General features: G+C 47.2%; 1 protein-coding gene across 2 annotated transcripts in view; it reads right to left on the reverse strand.

The window, feature by feature from the left end:
• NUP214 (nucleoporin 214) overlaps positions 1-18,140 on the reverse strand; it is a 385,271-nt gene that overhangs the window by 206,576 nt on the left and 160,555 nt on the right. For both annotated transcript variants that reach the window (XM_085613954.1, XM_085613953.1), the window contains exons 25-29: positions 12,093-12,168; positions 9,602-9,695; positions 9,041-9,128; positions 8,611-8,681; positions 5,683-7,434 (exon numbers count right to left, since the gene is read on the reverse strand). In XM_085613954.1, coding sequence (XP_085470080.1) covers positions 5,683-7,434; positions 8,611-8,681; positions 9,041-9,128; positions 9,602-9,695; positions 12,093-12,168 — 2,081 coding nt within the window. The remainder of the gene's footprint in view (positions 1-5,682; positions 7,435-8,610; positions 8,682-9,040; positions 9,129-9,601; positions 9,696-12,092; positions 12,169-18,140) is intronic.

The following is an 18,140-nucleotide window of genomic DNA, read 5'->3' on the forward strand; positions in this document are numbered from 1 at the left end:
GTCCAGATAGGGGAAGACATGGATCTGTTGTCTTCTGAGATGCGCTGCCACGACTGCTAGGCACTTGGTGAACACTCTGGGTGCCGTTGTTACTCCGAATGGGAGAACTGTAAATTGATAGTGTTGCCCATCTACCACAAATCGTAGATATTTTCTGTGAGCGGGATGCATAGGGATGTGAAAGTATGCGTCCTTGAGGTCCAATGTGGCGAGGAAGTCTCCCTGTTGTAAAAGTGGGAGGACTTGTTGGAGAGTGGTCATATGAAAATGATCCGAATGTATATACTGGTTTAGTAGTCTGAGATCCAGTATGAGCCTTAGTGTTTTGTCCTTTTTGGGAATGAGGAAGTATAGAGAATATACCCCTTTTCCCTGATGTTGAAGGGGGACTGGTTCTATCGCATGTTTTTGTAACAGGGATTGAACTTCTTGTTTGAGGAGAGAGAGATGATGCGAGGACATTGGACGTTGTTTGGGCGGTATGTTTGGGGGGGATTGTATGAGTTCGAGGCAGTAGCCAGACTGGATAATTTGTCTTACCCACCTGTCTGTGGTGATGGAAGTCCAGACAGGTAGGAATTGTTGGAGTCGCCCCCCGACCGGAGTGGAATGGTCTGGGGGGAGTGGTGGCAAGTCACTGTTTGGTGGCTGGTGAGGTGCGGGTGTTGTTGTTGTTGCCCCGCCCTCGACCTTTGTTATTGTTTCCCCTATAACCTCCCCGGAAATAACCTCTGTTAGGGGATGTTTGTCCAGAATTTTTAAAGGTGGACGTGGTCTCAGTTGATGTGTTTTTGGAGCCTCCTCTATAAAAGGAGCGACGAAAGGACCCCCGGTTTTGAGGAGACTGCAGTGCTCCCATAGACTTGGCAGTTTCATTATCCTTTTTCATTTTTTCTAATGCAGTATCCACTGCAGGGCCAAATAGCTGCTCTTGGTTGAAAGGTTGAGCTAGAATTGCGGTTTGAACCTCCGGTTTAAAACCGGAAATACGGAGCCAGGCATGTCGTCTGAGTAAGACGCTAGTATTGACCGCTCTAGAAGCAGTGTCTGCTGCATCTAAGGCGCATTTAATGGAGGCATTAGATATTAATTTGCCTTCTTGGATGAGGTCAGAGGCCTGGGACTTAAAGGGTTCAGGCAGATGTTGCATAAGGTCCTCAAGTTGGTCATAATGCGCTCTATCATACCTGGCTAACAGGGCCTGGGTATTCACAATACGCCAATGGTTAGCCGCCTGCGCGGCGACCCGTTTGCCTGAGGCTTCTAAAAGCTTAGACTCTTTGTCTGGGGGAGGCGTTTCTCCAGTTGTCTGTGAGTTAGCGCGCTTCCTGGCATTTGATACGACTAAGGAGTCTAAAGGGAGCTGGGCCTTAATGTATGCAGGGTCTTGCGGGGCTGGTCGGTACTTTTTTTCGATGCGTGGGTTGAGAACCCTAGCTCGAACAGGGTCCTTAAAGACTTCAGTAGCATGCTTTATAACCCCTTTGATCATGGGCAGTATGTGAACAGTCTTTTGTGACTGCTCAAAGGTATCAAGGAGAAAGTCCTCTTCAAGGGCGTCTGTGTGCATTGTGACGCCGTGGAATGTTGCTGCCCTATTTATAAGTTGGCCGAACCCTAGGTGGTCATCAGGAGGGGAGGGCTTGGAGGGGTAGGTAGTGGGGTCAGGCATGTCAGGTATAGGATAAGACCAGTCATCCATGGGTGCTGGGTCTGGGAACGTAAAAGGGTCGTTTGGATCAACAGGATCATTAAATAAATCAGGGTCCGCCCCTCCCCCTAAATCATCATTATCATCCTGTGGAGGAGGTGAATGATAGGGAGATGGTAAAGGTAAAGGTAAAGGAGAATCAGGAGGAGGAGGGGGGGACGGGTTAGGAGGTAAAACAGGAGAGGAAGGACGAAGTGGTGAAGTAGCACAGTCCTTTTTCCGTATGGGAGCTGGGGGAGGTGTAGTGTCCAGCTTCCGCTTTTTATATGGGATGGCAGTCACATGTCCCGTGTTAGGATTGATGTAGATCCGCTTTTGAGTAGGATCTGGTCGAAAAAGTTCATCTGGCTCCGAAGGTGGTGGCTGCGATGTCCGCTTCGGGTCTTTATGAGCTTTTTTCGGCGGGGACGCAGTTTTCGGCGCCGATGATTTTTTCGGGTCCGATGGATTTTTCGGAGCCGACTGAGTTTTCGGAGCCGACTGAGTTTTCGGAGCCGACTGAGTTTTCGGTGCCGACTGAGTTTTCGGTGCCGACTGAGTTTTCGGTGCCGACTGAGTTTTCGGTGCCGACTGAGTTTTCGGTGCCGACTGAGTTTTCGGTGCCGACTGAGTTTTCGGTGCCGACTGAGTTTTCGGTGCCGACTGAGTTTTCGGTGCCGACTGAGTTTTCGGTGCCGACTGAGTTTTCGGTGCCGACTGAGTTTTCGGTGCCGACTGAGTTTTCGGTGCCGACTGAGTTTTCGGTGCCGACTGAGTTTTCGGTGCCGACTGAGTTTTCGGTGCCGACTGAGTTTTCGGTGCCGACTGAGTTTTCGGTGCCGATGGACTTTCAGGCATCGATGTTGAAGAACGTTTCGGTGCCAGTGGAGACTTCGGTGCCGAGGAACGTTTCTGTGCCGAAGGAGATTTCGGTCTTGGAGCCTGTTTCGGTGCCGACAGTGGGTTTTTGGGTGCCGAGGGTGTTAAAGGCACAATCAGGTGAGGTTTGCTCGAGCCCGAGCCACCCACAGGCTTAGATGTCTTCGGAGCCGGGCCCGAGGGCGGGGCTTCTGAAGAGGATTTCCGGTCGCGACTGGGCCCAGCTGGCGGAGTCTTGACCAATGCTTTTTTGGATGGGGCAGGGGCAGGGGGGGTGGTACTCACACGCTGCCCTGGAGTGATGAGGTCATCGGAATCGTCGGCCTCGGACACGATCTCGAGATCTTCGGTGTCGTCTTCGGGAACATCTTGAGCAAAGATGTCCTCCGGTTCTGGAGCTGGTTTGGCCATAATATGGCGTCGAGCTCTTCGGTCCCGGAGGGTCTTCTTCGAACGGAAAGCGGAACAAGCTGGACAGGTGGACTCTTTGTGTTCCGGCGACAGGCAGAGGTTACAAACCTCGTGGTGGTCACTGTGGGGGAACTTCGCTCCACACTGGGGGCATTTTTTGAAGGGTGTCCTGTCCATCAGCCGCTTGCGGAACCGGTCCGAGTCGAGTTCGACGTCGATGGAATGAAGATTAAGTATTTAAAATGATTGCTAGAAGTTTTCTGCTGGAGCGGAAAAAAGTTCATCCGAACCCAATGGCGGAAAAAAACAATCTGACGATGGAGTGGATGCCCATGCGCACTGTTGTCCAGGGGAGGAGTCACCAACCTCGTGACCAAAGGCTTCTTCCGAAGACAACAACAACCTGCAATCATCCGAGCCCAACACCAGATGGCGATCTTATCCTCAGTGTGTGATCTGCAGCTCATATGCCTCGAACATGGGTTTTACACGATAATGCTTTCCTATGGAGAAAGAAACATATACTGCATATAGGTATTTGCGATGTATTTCTGTGGTCTCCTTTTGGACTTAAGGTGTTAGGGAGTGAAGGTCACAAGATCCACTAGCAGTTCGGGTGTACCTGCCCTGGAGTGTCCAGGTGCAGAGGTACTGGATGGATTGGTAACCTTGCCTGCTACACCGTTGACAAAGAAGGGGCGGGGGCACCTAGAAACAGGCTGCAGAGGGGGCACTTGGGGACAAGTTCAGGAGCTCCCAATAGGGGCTCAGTTTGTGAGGGTCTTGGGACCAGGGGGGCACAGTCCGTGTTCATGGACCCCAGCTGGGGAGCTCGGGTACAGAGGGTGTTGGTCGATTGTTCCTGTGTGCCGTAGTCGCACACAGTTCTTGGTCAGACCTGCAGAGGGGGACAAAACAGGACAGAAGGGCCACTCTCAGTGAAGGCCTCTCTGGTACGGAAGTCCCACGTTGGTAGGTCAGTCTGGGTATGTGTTGGTGTCCGGGACCCCTGGTATTAGGACAGAGCGGCTCCTGATGGCCTTTGTGGCTCCACACTTGGGGGTGGTGTGGGACAGATCTGACCTTCTGGAGCACGGTGACTTACTCCTAGATGGCTGCTACGTTGATAGACCCGGTGGTCAGCAGAACGGTTAACAGGATGTTGCGGATGGTGCCTGCAGGTTGCAGGGAAGCGGCTCCTCCACTTCAAGGGAGATACTTGCAGGCTGGTTGGTGAAGTGTCGTCAGCCCTCCATGGCTTTTGGAGGATGCATAGCTGCAGGACAAGTTGGGTTCTCTTGGATTGTCGGAACCAGAGCAGGCAGGCAGGTTTTGGCAGCAAAAGTCCACAGGTTGTTTACAGTTCTTGCTCTTTGGCTCTTCTGTGCCCTTTACCTAGGAGAATCTAAGCTCCTGGTGTCAGGTGGCCACCTAAATACTGAATTTAGGAATGTTAAGGAGAGTGAAGGTTAGTAGCCAATGGACTACTTACCTTTGGGGTCACTACACCCCCCATATGACCACTTCCTGTCCCAGAGTTCCTAATTCCAGCAAAATCTAAATGGTCAGATAATACAAGTATGCATGCACGATCAGACGTATGTACCAATGAGGCATATACAGGTGTACCAATGAAAGAGACTCCTACAGTATGACCCAACAAGACATGTGCATAAACTAATGAGTCATATATGGGACTATAAATAAATAAGGCACAGAGGCAGATGAATGTACAAAGCATTAACAGATGTAACAATCAACGAGGCATGTAGGACTACACCAAACAATGCACATGCAAGTGTAAGAACCAACCAAGGAATGACCCGGAGAGCCAACAAACTGCTTCCGATTATGAGAGGCTGCTAAGGATGCACAAACAGGCGTGCAAATGAGGTACATACAGGCTAATTAAAGATGGACATATAAATCCATAAAGGAGATCAACATACAGTTGTCTCGGATGTCTTTATTTACTTTGGTCCTGCAAACTTTATTATTTAATAACAAAGTAATTTTACCTTTGCTTTTGTTTGTGTGGAGAAGAGGCAGTGAATGCATTGGGAATTTAGTGGTCCATGCAAAGTCGGCACTGCGAGTTTGTTCTCTATGTTCATTGTGTTTCTCATACATTATACACCCTAAGCAACCCCCAAGGACTCAAAAGAAATGTGAAATTCATTATTCTCCTGTGGCATGGAAAAGAACAGTGCAGGGGAAGCTCCTAGACCCCTTTGGATAGTGTGAGCATTCAGCTCACGATAGAAAGTTTAGAGATTGTATTTAATGCTAGAAGAGAGTGCAGCACATAATTCCTTCTCTCCTGGGTCCTTTCGGCCATTTGTCATTGGGAGTTTGAACAAACGTAAAAGACTGACAACTTCATAGTAAAGGCACCCCACACAGCAAAGCTAGTGCAACCCTGCACAGTTACGAGCTAATGCAACCCTGCAAAAAGATAGGAGCCACTATGAAAGTTGACTTCAGACTGCTACCACCAAAATGCACCATTCTGAATACCAAAAAGAACTGTGAGACACACACACACAGACACAGAGACACAAATACACACACACACACACAGTCTCTCACACACACACACACAGTCTCTCTCACACACACACACACACACACACACACACACACACACACACAGACACTCCCAGGTGCATTTCGAAACACAAAGAAATGTGTTCTGCACTCACCTGGTTGCTGGCCAAAGCTGAATCCAGAGGAGCATGTGGTAGTGGTGGTCCCCGAAACGTTTCCAAACAGGGAGCTTCCCTGGCCAAATGTGGCACTCTGGCCAAAGGCTGGCGTGCCGGCCTGTCCAAAGAGGCTTCCACCCCCACTTGTGCCAGTGGACGGTTGCCCGAAGGAGAAGGAGTTGGCACTGCTGGTGCTTGAGGCAGCCCCAAAGAGACTGCTGCTGCCTGACACTGCTGTAGAGGTAGGTTGCCCAAATGCTGGCACTGCCCCAAACGCAGACTGTCCAAATGAGAAGCTGCTGGCTGAACTGCTTGCTGGCTGTCCAAAGGCTGGAGTCTGGCCAAACACTGGCTGGGTAAATCCACTAGTTGCTGTGCCTGTGCTGCCAAATACGGGCACTCCGAATGCAGATCCAGTTGTCGTAGTAGCAGAAGTGGTCACAGTAGTACTGCTGCTTGGTGGCTGACTGAAGAGAGAAGATGCTGTGGTACTTACCACCTGACCAAACACAGGAGCTGCTGCTGAGGTGGTGTCTTTGATGACTAATGGGGGTGCCGTGGGATCTGATGTAAGTGCCGGGACTGTGGTAGCTGAGGGAGCTGCAGGAGCTTGCGAAGTGCCTAGTGTTGAGCTTGCAGCAGAGGCACTTGTACTGCTGGCTTCTGGTTGGGAAGTAGCAGCAGTAGTATGAGGGGGGAGAAGAGTTGGAACTGTACTCTGAGAAGGAATGCTCTGGTCAGGCACGGGTGCAGACGGCACAGAGGCTAGCTTGCAGTCGGTAAGTGGCGCAGCTGCAGAAACTGCCCCTCCTGCGGGTGCCATTAAGTTGGTACTGGAAACTGTGGTGGTTGTTTCTAGAGGCTTATTATCTTGAGCAGTGGCAGATGCATTACTACTTGAAGGGTCTGTGATCTGTTCATCAGGAGCTTGTAGTGGAGTCGATAGTGAATGACTGGAAGAGGACACAATAGCTTCAGCTCTGCTTGGAACATCAGCAGATGACACTGGTTCCCCGTTTCCAGTGCTTGTCGCTGTCAAAATGACTGGTGCTGAGCCCAACAGGCTGCTGAACGACAGGGGTGTGGGGGTTGAAGTAGTCACTGTCTCATCGGTGGAGCTAGATACGGTGTTGCTACTTAGCTGAGGCATACCAAAAGCAAACATTGCCTTGCCTGAGCTTGCTGTAACTCCGCCATGACCGAAGAGAGCATTGGCGGGGCCAGAAGTCAGCTGGACACTGCCAAACAGATTGCCGCCAGCACTTTTGGCAGTAACTGTGGGTGCTATGACAGAAGAGACAGAGGTAGAAGTGCTTTCAGCTACATTCCCCGTTTGCAAGCTCCCTCCAAATGAGAATCCAGATGCTAATGAAGGTGCTTTTAGGGGCTGTTCAGCTGCCAGAATAGGGGGTGGTGCTTTTAGGACATCAGATGGTGTATTCTCATCTGCCTGACCAACACGCAGTCCTGAAAAGCTGCCAAGGGTCTCCCCGGCTGATGAATTTTGGAAGAAGCTTTCTCCTGGCTTCGCTGTTTGGGCTTCAGGTTTGCTTGGTGTAGAACTCGAAACAGATATTAAAGAAGACTTGGTAGAGTTGCTAGATGTAGTAATTGTAGAGCTGATGGGGAGTTTTAATGCGCCAAAGCTGAAGTTACTTTCAGGGGCTGTGCCAAACAGAGGCTTAGTCGCAGCAGTGCCAAAGGAAAAGGTGCCAGGCAGACTGGACTCTTTAGCAGGAGCAGATGATGCTGTGGATAAAAACAAAGAAATAATCACAGGGAGCATTTCAAAAAGGCATTGGCCTAAAGATAAACAGATGCTCCTGTGCCGACTTATGGGAAGGGTTACCATTTGCAGCAGCGAACCGCCTGAGAATGCCACCACTATACGAGAGATTCACATGGATGTCTTCCCCTCTCCTTCAAGAGTACAAAAGTGTTATGTTCAATGGATAGCCTTGTGTACCGACTGCAAGTCTGTGACCTCCTTCAAGGAATAAGCCAGACATCTTCCTGAACTTGTTCTCTCCTTTCAGCCCTCCAAATAAACCATCCTAAGCAGCAGAGACAGGATGCTTCTTAGCATACGAAAACACAACACAACAAAGGGTCCAGCCCGGCAGCAACGCATCATGTAATAACTCCATCATAGATTCTTTTAATCAGAAGTGGGTGGCTTGTAAGGCGGGCCCAAATGTGCCCGCAGACTCAACCCCTCATCCTGCTAGACAGCAGAGTCATGTTTTTTACTTGCGTACATGATATAGCCTCTCCAGAACAAATCGGGTGGGATTTCCATAACCTATCTCTAACCCTCCAAAACCAGACACTCCCTTAATAGTGAGGGAGATGCTAGCAAAATCTTAAATCGTTGGCATACCTGGAGACTGCATTTCATTATGTTGTTTTTCCAAATCCCTACACCATTAAAGAGAGGCAACCATGCACAAATCAGTAAAACACTAATGGCTAGGGTACACCACCCTTGAATGGAACACAATCAACCACAGGTCCTTTTTGGCCAAGTACACTCTCATCAGCCTTTAAACAGTCTCAAACAAAGAGGAATGTGCATATGGTTGGGCTGCTTCTCCAAGGGTGTAGACAAGCTGAACAACAATGTAACAGAATGAAAAAGAGGCGTTCCTAGAGGTTATGACCAATGCAAACACATATCCATGATTTGTTATCAATGTCCTTTCTATCAGTGGTAGAAACAACCTGCTTACTTACAGTTGCACGGGACAAAGCACCTCTCAAGAGCGGATACATTGGTTTCATCAAACAAGCATTTATTCAGAAGCTCAGTCTTCAAAGTAGTAAAGCCTGCAAGGCCGAAAGATGGCCTGCTGTTGGTGGGAGGGGTAGACTGAAAGGGAACCAAAGCCTCAGAAACTGTGCCGCACATTGGCATCTTCTGCATACCTGGGCCACTGGAGCCAACGCTGGAAGGGGTTCCTGCAGATGCAGAGGTTCCATCAAAACTGAATCCAGTCCTGATGACAGACAGTAGAAAGAGACATTCAGTGTCAACATGGGAACTTGAAGACTCAGTGTGGAAATTTGGCAGCTCAACACAACTGCACATCAGAACATTGTGTATGAACACATCACAATTAGACGATCAAGACCCAAAGGCTGGCATTCACAGCAAAGGCAAGGACCATTACAGACTGATCTCTGCCACATAATGCTAATTCCAGTCCATCCGCAAAGAGCGCACAGGTAACAGAGTAGCAATCTAGCATTAACAACAGACACTTACACATAGAAAGCGTGCACAGGTGGGGAAGAATAATAAGCCGCGAAACATCAACAAGGGGACACGAAAGAAATGAATGGCACAGATACTCACCCTGACGGAGTGAAAGAAAAGGCCTTGCCCACTTGAGAAGCAGTGCCCGACGTGGAGGAGACAGTGTCAGACTTCGACACTGCCGGTCCTAGAGAGAAAAAAAACAAATGGCAAATTTCCAAAGCAAGCCAAACCCTGATAAAATGATTAGTAAATGTCATGGTCCCCTAATCTTTGAGAACGCCTCTCCTTTTTTCAAAAAAATCTTTATCCCCGCTTTGGTTCTCATTTCCATCTCCCTTTCCACTCAGTCCTCATTATCTCCACTCTCTCAGTTTCTATTCCTCTACCTGTTCTGATCTTGGTTGTCATAGACTCACTTAACTACACTGCCGGTCTTACAGTCAATCTCTCCAAGTCTCACATTTCTGCACTGCCGTCTACCTCTTTTCAGTCCAATTACCGTCTCAGTTTCAGCAACTCGGCACAACTCACCTCTTCCTTTCCTGACCACATCCCTCTTCCAGCTGTATCATATCAGGTTATTACATTCTTCCTCTATAACTATATCTCTAACAAAAAAATTACCAATGCAACCCCCTTTAGAAGTGATTCACTGACCTGTGGTTTTGTTGACTGATGGCACTTGGGCAGAAGCGGCCAGGCCTGCTAGCAAAGGTAACTGGTTTGCCTTCATTGCACTCACTGGCATGCCCTAAAACATTAAACAAAGGTGATACTAAGCTACAAAACAATACATAGTACATAGTAGGATGCTCTGGAATATAGAAGGCACTATTACACTGCAAAAGGAAGTGGAGAGACAGCACCCCAGGATAGATGGCAGAGATGTAGTAAAGCAGAGTCTCATTAGAAAATCCTTCTTAGATGAAAGAGGTAAAAATATAGGGTTACTAAAAACATTTACTGATCTCATAAGTATGCTGCTGCTCTGTATATCACAGACCATATGTAGGAACAAGCATTGGCATAGCCAGTAGGTCTCGCCTTTGGGACCTTATAAGTGTTTAGCCATGCAACAGTTGCATAACTAAATACTTATAAAGTCCCAAAAGAAAGACCTATTGGCTATGCCAATGCTTGTTTCTGTTTATTACTGCTCTGTAGTAATGGCGGCACCCGTGCTTTAGCTTAAACATCTTAAGCTAAAGTTGGGTGCCGAGATTGCTTCAAAAGTAAAGAATTGTCTATTTCTTTACTTTTGAAGCAATCTCAGCACCCGACTTTAGCCTAAGATGTTTAAGCTAAAGCATGGGTGCCGCCATTATTACATAGAAGTATTAAACTGAAAAAAAAGCAAGTGCCTGCTTCGAGAAATGACTGCCGTGGCGGGGGAAAAATGCTACCGCCGGCCACAGCTTGCAGTGCATGTGCGCGCGCAGCAGTAATCACGCCATATGGAGCCTCAGCTCAAGCGCGCGCCTGCGCACATGCACTGCAAGCTGTGGCCGGCGGTAGCATTTTTTGAAGCCCTTAAGTCTCGCCAGACCAGCAAAAGCGCTGGGTCAGGTGAGACCTAAAAAGGGTTTTTGTTGCAGTACCCCAACCCCTGCTTTTTGCACTGCTTTTGATGCGACTTTGACTGTAGGGTACTGGGTCTCTGCTAATCAGGTTTCCAGTGCCAGTGTTCTTTTACTAAATCCATACCACAATTGGCACAGCTTCAGACTCCCTGTTAGTCTTGATCGCCACATAGGGCAGGTTAGGGTCCAGGACCTCTGCCGCCCTTTCTCACCACCATTGCGAAGGACGCTCCCTCTTCCATTGCCACAGTAGCGGGAGAAAGCATGCCAGTATCTGGAGAAATGTCCAGTTCGCTGGCTTCTGCCAAATCCTTACACTAGTCCACATTAGGGTCAAAGAGTTAGTATTCTTCAGGGTGCAGCAGCCACTCCTCTCCGAGTCCTAGCCCATAGGAATAGGGCTAAGACTCCAGCCTGGAATGCATTGCTCTCTGTCGGAGTCAGGGATCAGAATGTGGATGGCGCTGCCAGGAGTGTCAGCATCTGGGAAGTTTGAGATGGCAAGACCGGCGCCGGTCCAGATCCATCCGTGGATCCAAGTAGCCCCACTGGTGCCGGAGCCGACTGCGTGGATCCATTAGGGGCCCAACCGGAACTCACCGGGCCCGAAGGCGTGCCAGTGGGAACAGGCTGTTCAAATATGAGGTGCATGGCCTAATAAAACTCTTGAAGCTGAGCGGGTTTGCACCGGCTACCGGTAATTCAGAAAAGGGCATAGCTCACCCAGGAGCTGACTCAACCGCTGAGCCATGCCTCAAATGCTGGGGCGCCCTCATGTCAACAGCCGAAGGACAAGGTGACGTCGAAGACCTTTTTGACTTCTTGCTTTTCTACTTAAAGGTCACCAATGTTGCTGTTGTTTTGGTTAAATGAGAATAAAGCTTTTGAGGCATTGCAAATTTCTGAACATTTTGACACCCAGGAGACTATTAGCGTAAGAAAATGTGCTCTAGCCACTTTGTTTGCAAAAGTGATGAGCAAAGAATATAGGCCCTAAATAGAAAATGCTTCTGGATCTCTAGCGAAAACTAAGGGCTCCTTCTGTGGAAATAAAAGCTTGTAATAGGTAAGGCTCTCTCTGGAAATGGAAGTTTGCAGTTGGAGAGTTGCAAAAGGGAATAAGCACTGGAGACTGGGCACTTTCTCTACTCCTTAAATTCATTTTTGGTGACACACAAATGCAATTTAAAATAACTTTAAAAGCCTGTTAAAGAGAAAAAAACTTACATATGAAACCATGTAAGAAACCTGCTTCAAAGGGGGTGAGGACTGAATAGAAGGTTTGACAGTAGGTGGAAGGGAGAGCCCAGCAAATCACCTCAGAGGCAGGGATATCAATTGTGCAGAAGATGCAGTGGCAATGAGGCCCAGGGATTAAAGGGCTTGGGCGCTCCATTTATGACTTTTCTACCAAAAAAAGACCCCAGAGCACACAATTTTCCTTGCTTACATTAGGACCCATAGAGCTGTGATGGAGGTTCAAGATAACGACACAAATCTGGATTTGGTAAAGAAAAAAACTGGCAGCTATACTGTACTTTGACACTGCAAATGTATTAGTGGAGTACCTGCTTAGATTGACTCGTCGCCACGGTAGCCAGTACCTGCTGGATGGCTTGGGCTGCAGAATGTGGCACATTCGACCTTGAGAAAGAGAGGAAAGAACCGAATTGTGTTTTAAACTAGTGCAATGTATGACAACTAAGCACAAAATTAATCAAAACGACAAATACTTGGCCCTATCAATTCTCCCATGAGCAACACTGTGAGGGACCGCTCTTGTGACTGCAATACTATTAGTCGCTGCTCGTCATCCTTCACGTATGGTTTGGAATTTCAAGCAGTCGCACCCAGGACAGGAAAAACACATTGCCAAAACAAAGCGCTCGCTCTAGAAAACTTAGTGAGACTCCGCGCGAGCATCCTTCCCCACGTCCAGGTCCTGTCGTCTGTTGGTGGTCTAAAACCAACTGTTTCTATCCATGACAGACACGTTTTTTTCAACAACGAATAAAGAATGTGCCCTGATGGGATGACTAGGTGCTGTTAAGGAGGGAAAACAAGGACTGAGTACTTGATAAATAAAACAACCCCCCACCCCAAAAAAAAACTCCCAACAGGGGAGCCTATATATTTTTTATGGAGCCTTGCATGTGATGATAACATGCAGTTTGCAATCCCTTCAATGTGCTAGGTGGTAAATTTGATCCACAGCTCTGCCGTATCGTATTGCAGCACTTAAATAGCGGTTATTGGCCCTATGAGGGTGCTGAAGAGCTTGCCTACGTGGCTGAAAGGATGCGGTCTTTCTTTTGAACGTATGTGGGAAGTGTTTCCATGTCGTGTGTGATGACCACCAAGGCGGTCATTGTATTGTGGGTCGCAGCACAGTTTATGGTTGTCAGAATGCTGGTAGATTTGAACAGCTTTGCACGTACCTAAATGGTATTTCATATTATATAGTCAGTGCCACTGGAATTATTTGGCTAGGGAGCACCAAATTATGCAGAAGCATTAGGAGGCAACTGCCACAAAAAAGTTAAATGTGCCAAGGATCAAATGTGAAAGTAGCCAGGACTAGATGTTAACCCCACTTCAGATCTGGGCCTTTAATGCACTGTAAAAGTCTAGTAAAGGTAGTTTAACAGCTTTATTTCAAGGTAAAAACAAAAGTCACACTGTAAATTTAGGTATGAGGTAATTGAAGATGAATAATGTTTGAATCAAGTCAAATTAACGTGTCAACTACAAGGAACATTAAAGGTATGACAGTATTCAGATCTGCTCACTGTTATTTGGATAGGTTTTGGGCAGTAATGCTGCCCGTCCTCATCCAAGGACTGGGACAACAAGCAGCAATCCATTAGCACCAGACAACTTTCCAAAATTGAGGGATCTGGTTCCACCTCATCCGCAGAACTCTAGATCCTCACTTGACAGGACGCAGAGGAAACAGAACAGACATGACAACAGCACTATTCAGAGCCCAAATCCAAGGAGCACAATGCAACGACCCTGGCTAAACAATAGCCCAACAAATGAACAGGGCTACGTGCGGCTACTCCTCTCCAAAACAGTCTTTTCTTGCAACACAGATGATACCAATGGACTTTACAAAATGCCGAACTGTGTGTAACATGCTAACATTTTATGAGCCAAGTTCATTAATAGAAGGGGTGTGCCAGTAACTGCTCCCTCGGTACCGAGGGAGATATGGGGAGCTGTTGTTTACCATTAGAAGGCATTTTAAGAAGAACTGATGCAGCCAAAACAGGGCTGTCCATATCGCCGATCTCGACCTCAGGAAGACAAGGGGAGTCCATGTAATCGAGAGAGTTGAAGATAAGGCACCCATATATCTACAAATAGGCCCATTGAAGAGAATTACCTTGAGAGGGCTTTCCCTTAGTCCCATGTGGGGAGCTTAAGGAGATTGTTCTTGTGTGAAAAACCACATTTTGAAAGACAAAATGAAATTATTTTGACACATGATACAATCGGCTAGAGGCTTCTTCTTTCAGAGATATTTTCCTTTCTAGGTGGGACGTAGCGGGGCAAATGTACAACTTGACTCAAGTGTCAAAACGCAGCAGTCCGATGATATAGTAAGGAAAAAGTAGTTTTAAAATGGATTGCAACCTCGGATCAACGTCAAAAGGCACAAAAAACAGAATGAAAGTCAGAGCGCCGGGAAAACACGAAAGAAGGCTCTGTGAGGTCAGACTCATCACAGCAACATGAAAGGGGCGGGGCAACTACCGGCATGGAAGAGCTATTTCACCTTTTATGGATTCAATCTGGTGCCTGAAAGGGCAATTTAAGAGGTGAGAAACCGTCACAAAGATGTATCCTCAGAACCTGAATTTTATTAGTGACACATGAAATGTTATGAAGTTGGGTTACAGTGTTGAGCAGTGAAGAGACCCTGCGGCTGTTCAACATGGTAACTGGACACGGTCAGTTATATATGTTTTAGATATGTGTGATTCAAACAGAACTATGTTTTGAAATTATATTGTAAATGCCATTTGTTTTTTTTAACGGTTGACTGAGATTTGGAGTACAGGTTTTCAAGAGAAACACACGCGTGCGTCCGTGTTCATATACGCAATTAGGAGGGGGTGGTTTTATTTTTCATGCACATGAGCTCTTGGGCCATCTAACGTAGTTCTACTGATAAATTCATGCATAGGTCGAGAGGTCTTTTTAGCTCAAGGATACATAAACAGATCAGCATGTTTGCGTTTTGCTAATGGCAGTTAGCATCGAGGTCCTTTCTTGGCACAGTCACGTACAGTGTGAGGGGAATGTTCCAGTTTTGTTTCCACTTGACAAATACCATTATAAGTACAGCTCGGGGTTACAACATTGAAACTTATTGGGTAGATTATTCGGCCATTTACAGAGATAAAACGATGACCTTGTTGGCCGTTGAATGATGTCAACCGGTGAGTCCGGTTTCTATACTGATGGTGGAAGACGCTGGTTGAACGCGGTACTTCTAGGTTTGAGCAACGAGATCAACCAATGAATACACCTCTAAACGTACCGACAGAGAACACACATACTTGGGATATTGAGGTACGAGTAGTTTGGTTATTGAGAGATTTAGTGTTCACGCATCGAGATATATTGATGACAGACGAGTTGCACTGAAACGGTCTCTTCTTATTTTCTCTTTTTCGGTGAAGTTTAGAGGTTTTTTTGCGCCTTGTTGATCGTCCCACATCACTGGGTTCAAAGAGTCTTATTTTAAGGTTTGCACACGTAGGGATCATGTATTGCTACAGTACAGCTAGAAGCAAGCGCCATCGCTTGTGATTTTTAGCATGTCCATCTGGTGTAATTCAGATTCTAGGTAAATTCAATACGAGTAGTCTTGCCACAAGATAACTTGTTTCCGTGAGTATTCATTAAGCACTGACGGCCACCAATTTATTTTAACTGAGCACGGTGGGAAACCTCTGATTTTTTCTTTTTAATGTACGCCTTAAGCAGAGTACTAGATTTTTAACGGGGAAACTTTTTTCTTCATAAATTTGCATTTCATGTGGGTTTAGCACGTTCTCAGAGTTTTCTTTATTTTTGCACATCTAACCGAGTTTACTCTTTAGAGCATGAACGTTTCATAGGTCGTTAAGCATCACAATGGAACTGTGATTGTTTTAGAAAAAGACAGTCAACATTTAAATAGCATATTATTTTGACCAAATTGCAATGGTTTTGTGACATGATCTTCCCTTTTGTTGTTATTTTTGTTTTTCTACAGTGGCCCTTGAAGAAGGGATTGCGGTCCCGAAATGAATTGGGCATCAGGACCTCGATTGGGCATCATACATTTGATTGTTAAATAAGCCACATTTTCCATGAGCACATAAAATAACAGAGTTTTGATGTGTAATTCTAAAACTGAACAAATGAGATTTGGAAAATTGAAAAATTAAAAACATTGATTATTACGACAAGTTGAGTTGGTTATAACAATATCGATGACATTTGTACGTAAGAATTGTTGATAAATTTAATTGCTGTGCGCTCACGTTTCAAGTGATTAGTGACACTTGAAGTTTCAGAGATATAATTTTATGTTTGCCAGTCAGCAACACATTCCTGATCAGCACTCTAAGCACTTCAATTATTTTCTCAACTTAAATGAATATTCAAAACAGGTGAGCGTATTACATACACATTTGTAAAAAAAATCCTGGAGTGCCATGTTCCGAACACTGCATATAATACTTGTCAGTCACCCCTACAGCAGGCCTGACAGCCCTAAGGCAGGTTGCTGAATATTACATGTGAGGGCATACCTGCATGAGCAGATATGACCCCATGCTGGTCAGTCCTATTACTGCCAGTACAAGTGACCAGGGAGGCCATTTTAAAACAGGTGCTGGACACTGCATCTTAAGACATCTGCTCGACACTGGTGAAAACGAGTTCCCTGCTACATGATAGCTTCACTGAAGCCAGGGATGTGTGGTATCAAACATCTCGTATTGGTAAACCCACATAGATACCAGTGATGGATTTACCGATAAATGCACCCAGAGGACATCTCAGAGGTGCCTCATTAAAACCTACCAGCCTCTGCTGTGTTAGCGGACTGGTCTCTGCCAGCCCGCCACCAGAGATACTGTTCTGACCTCCTGGGGTGAGAGCCTTGGCTCTCAGGAGACCCATAACAAAAGCCTGTCTGGGTCGAGGGTGAAACACCGCCTTCTCCAGGATGACCTGGTGATTAGCCTTCCTTGGGCGGCAAGCCACAAAGAGCGGCCGCCTTTGAAATGCAAAACGTGCTCCCCTCACAGGAGAGACAGCCGACTCCTTTGCCCAGGACCCCCTTGGCACCTGGGCAGGTGGGAAAATTAGCAGGTCCGGTTAGCGTGCCACCTCCAGGCTAGTACCACCCCTAAGGTGGGCTACTGTGAAGTGTACACGATTTTTCAGAAGTAGCCATTCTTGTGATGACATACTTAGGAATTCTGGGACAGGGTAATGCCCACTTCCCACAGAAATTGGTCATATATGGGGCATAGTGACTACCACCCTACACTCCCCTAACGTCCCTACAGTCAGTATTTAGAGGAGCACCTGACACCAGAGAAGCAGATCCTAACGACTTATGAAGAATTCATGAAGAGTCGCAAAAGCAGAAGGCTGAAGGGAGCACCTCACTTGGCCCCTGCCCTGCTGTCCGGTTTGCAGTTCTCGGTTGAGCCTGCGCCAAAGACGACTCGTCCTGCAGCTGTGGGCCTCCAAAAACTGGGAGAACGGATTGCCTTTAATAAAGACCAAGACCCCCGAAGAACAGCAGGAATGTCCACTGCAGGAACTCCAAAAAGAAAAGATTCTGAGGCCTCTGAAACTGCCAAAACCCAACACGTGAAGCCACCACTGCCCCAGTCATCTCCGGCCCGAGTTGAAGTGGGCCACTAGTGTCAACAAGGTCCCCCAGCCATTCAGAGCTCTATTCCATCGCGGTTTCACCCCTCATGGGCTCCCAGACATCGCCAGCAGCATCTGCACGCAGGCCCCCTCCCCCCCCCCACATACCACGACTGTTCCTGGTAAGAAAACCTGATGCCTAAAAACACCACTCCATCCATCAACCCTGTGCATTGGAGACAAGGACCCCAAGTGTCCCTACGTCCCTGAGGATCACAAGTCTTGAACCCCTTGTTGTTTCACCCCGACTGGCCGTCCAGCCCGAGCCTGCAGCCCGTTTTCACAGGGACTGATCTCCATAGAAACCTATTGGGCTATCGATGCAGTTTTGCACCCTGCACCTGGCCGCCCGCGTGCCGCTGGTGGTTTTCTGTTGGTGCTGCCTTGGACCACTAACCTCAACTCCCAGAGATTGCTCTTGTAAGTCTCTGTACTGTACCTGTTTTCAGAACTTGTTCTTCCTTCCATAGGATAACATTGCAGAACTCAAACTGCAGTGTCCACTTTTTAAAGTGAAAAGAATTTATATTTAAAAACTGCTCGACCACACTACCTCCTAACAGAGCACTTTGGGATAGCATAGCAAGCCCCTGTCCACTCATAAGGGAACCCCTGCACTCTTTAAACGGTATATCAGGTTTTTAAAATATCACATAAAGAGCCAGCTT

This window comes from Triturus cristatus, chromosome 1_2 (genome assembly GCF_964204655.1).
Source record: "Triturus cristatus chromosome 1_2, aTriCri1.1, whole genome shotgun sequence".
Taxonomy (NCBI): Eukaryota; Metazoa; Chordata; class Amphibia; order Caudata; family Salamandridae; genus Triturus; species Triturus cristatus.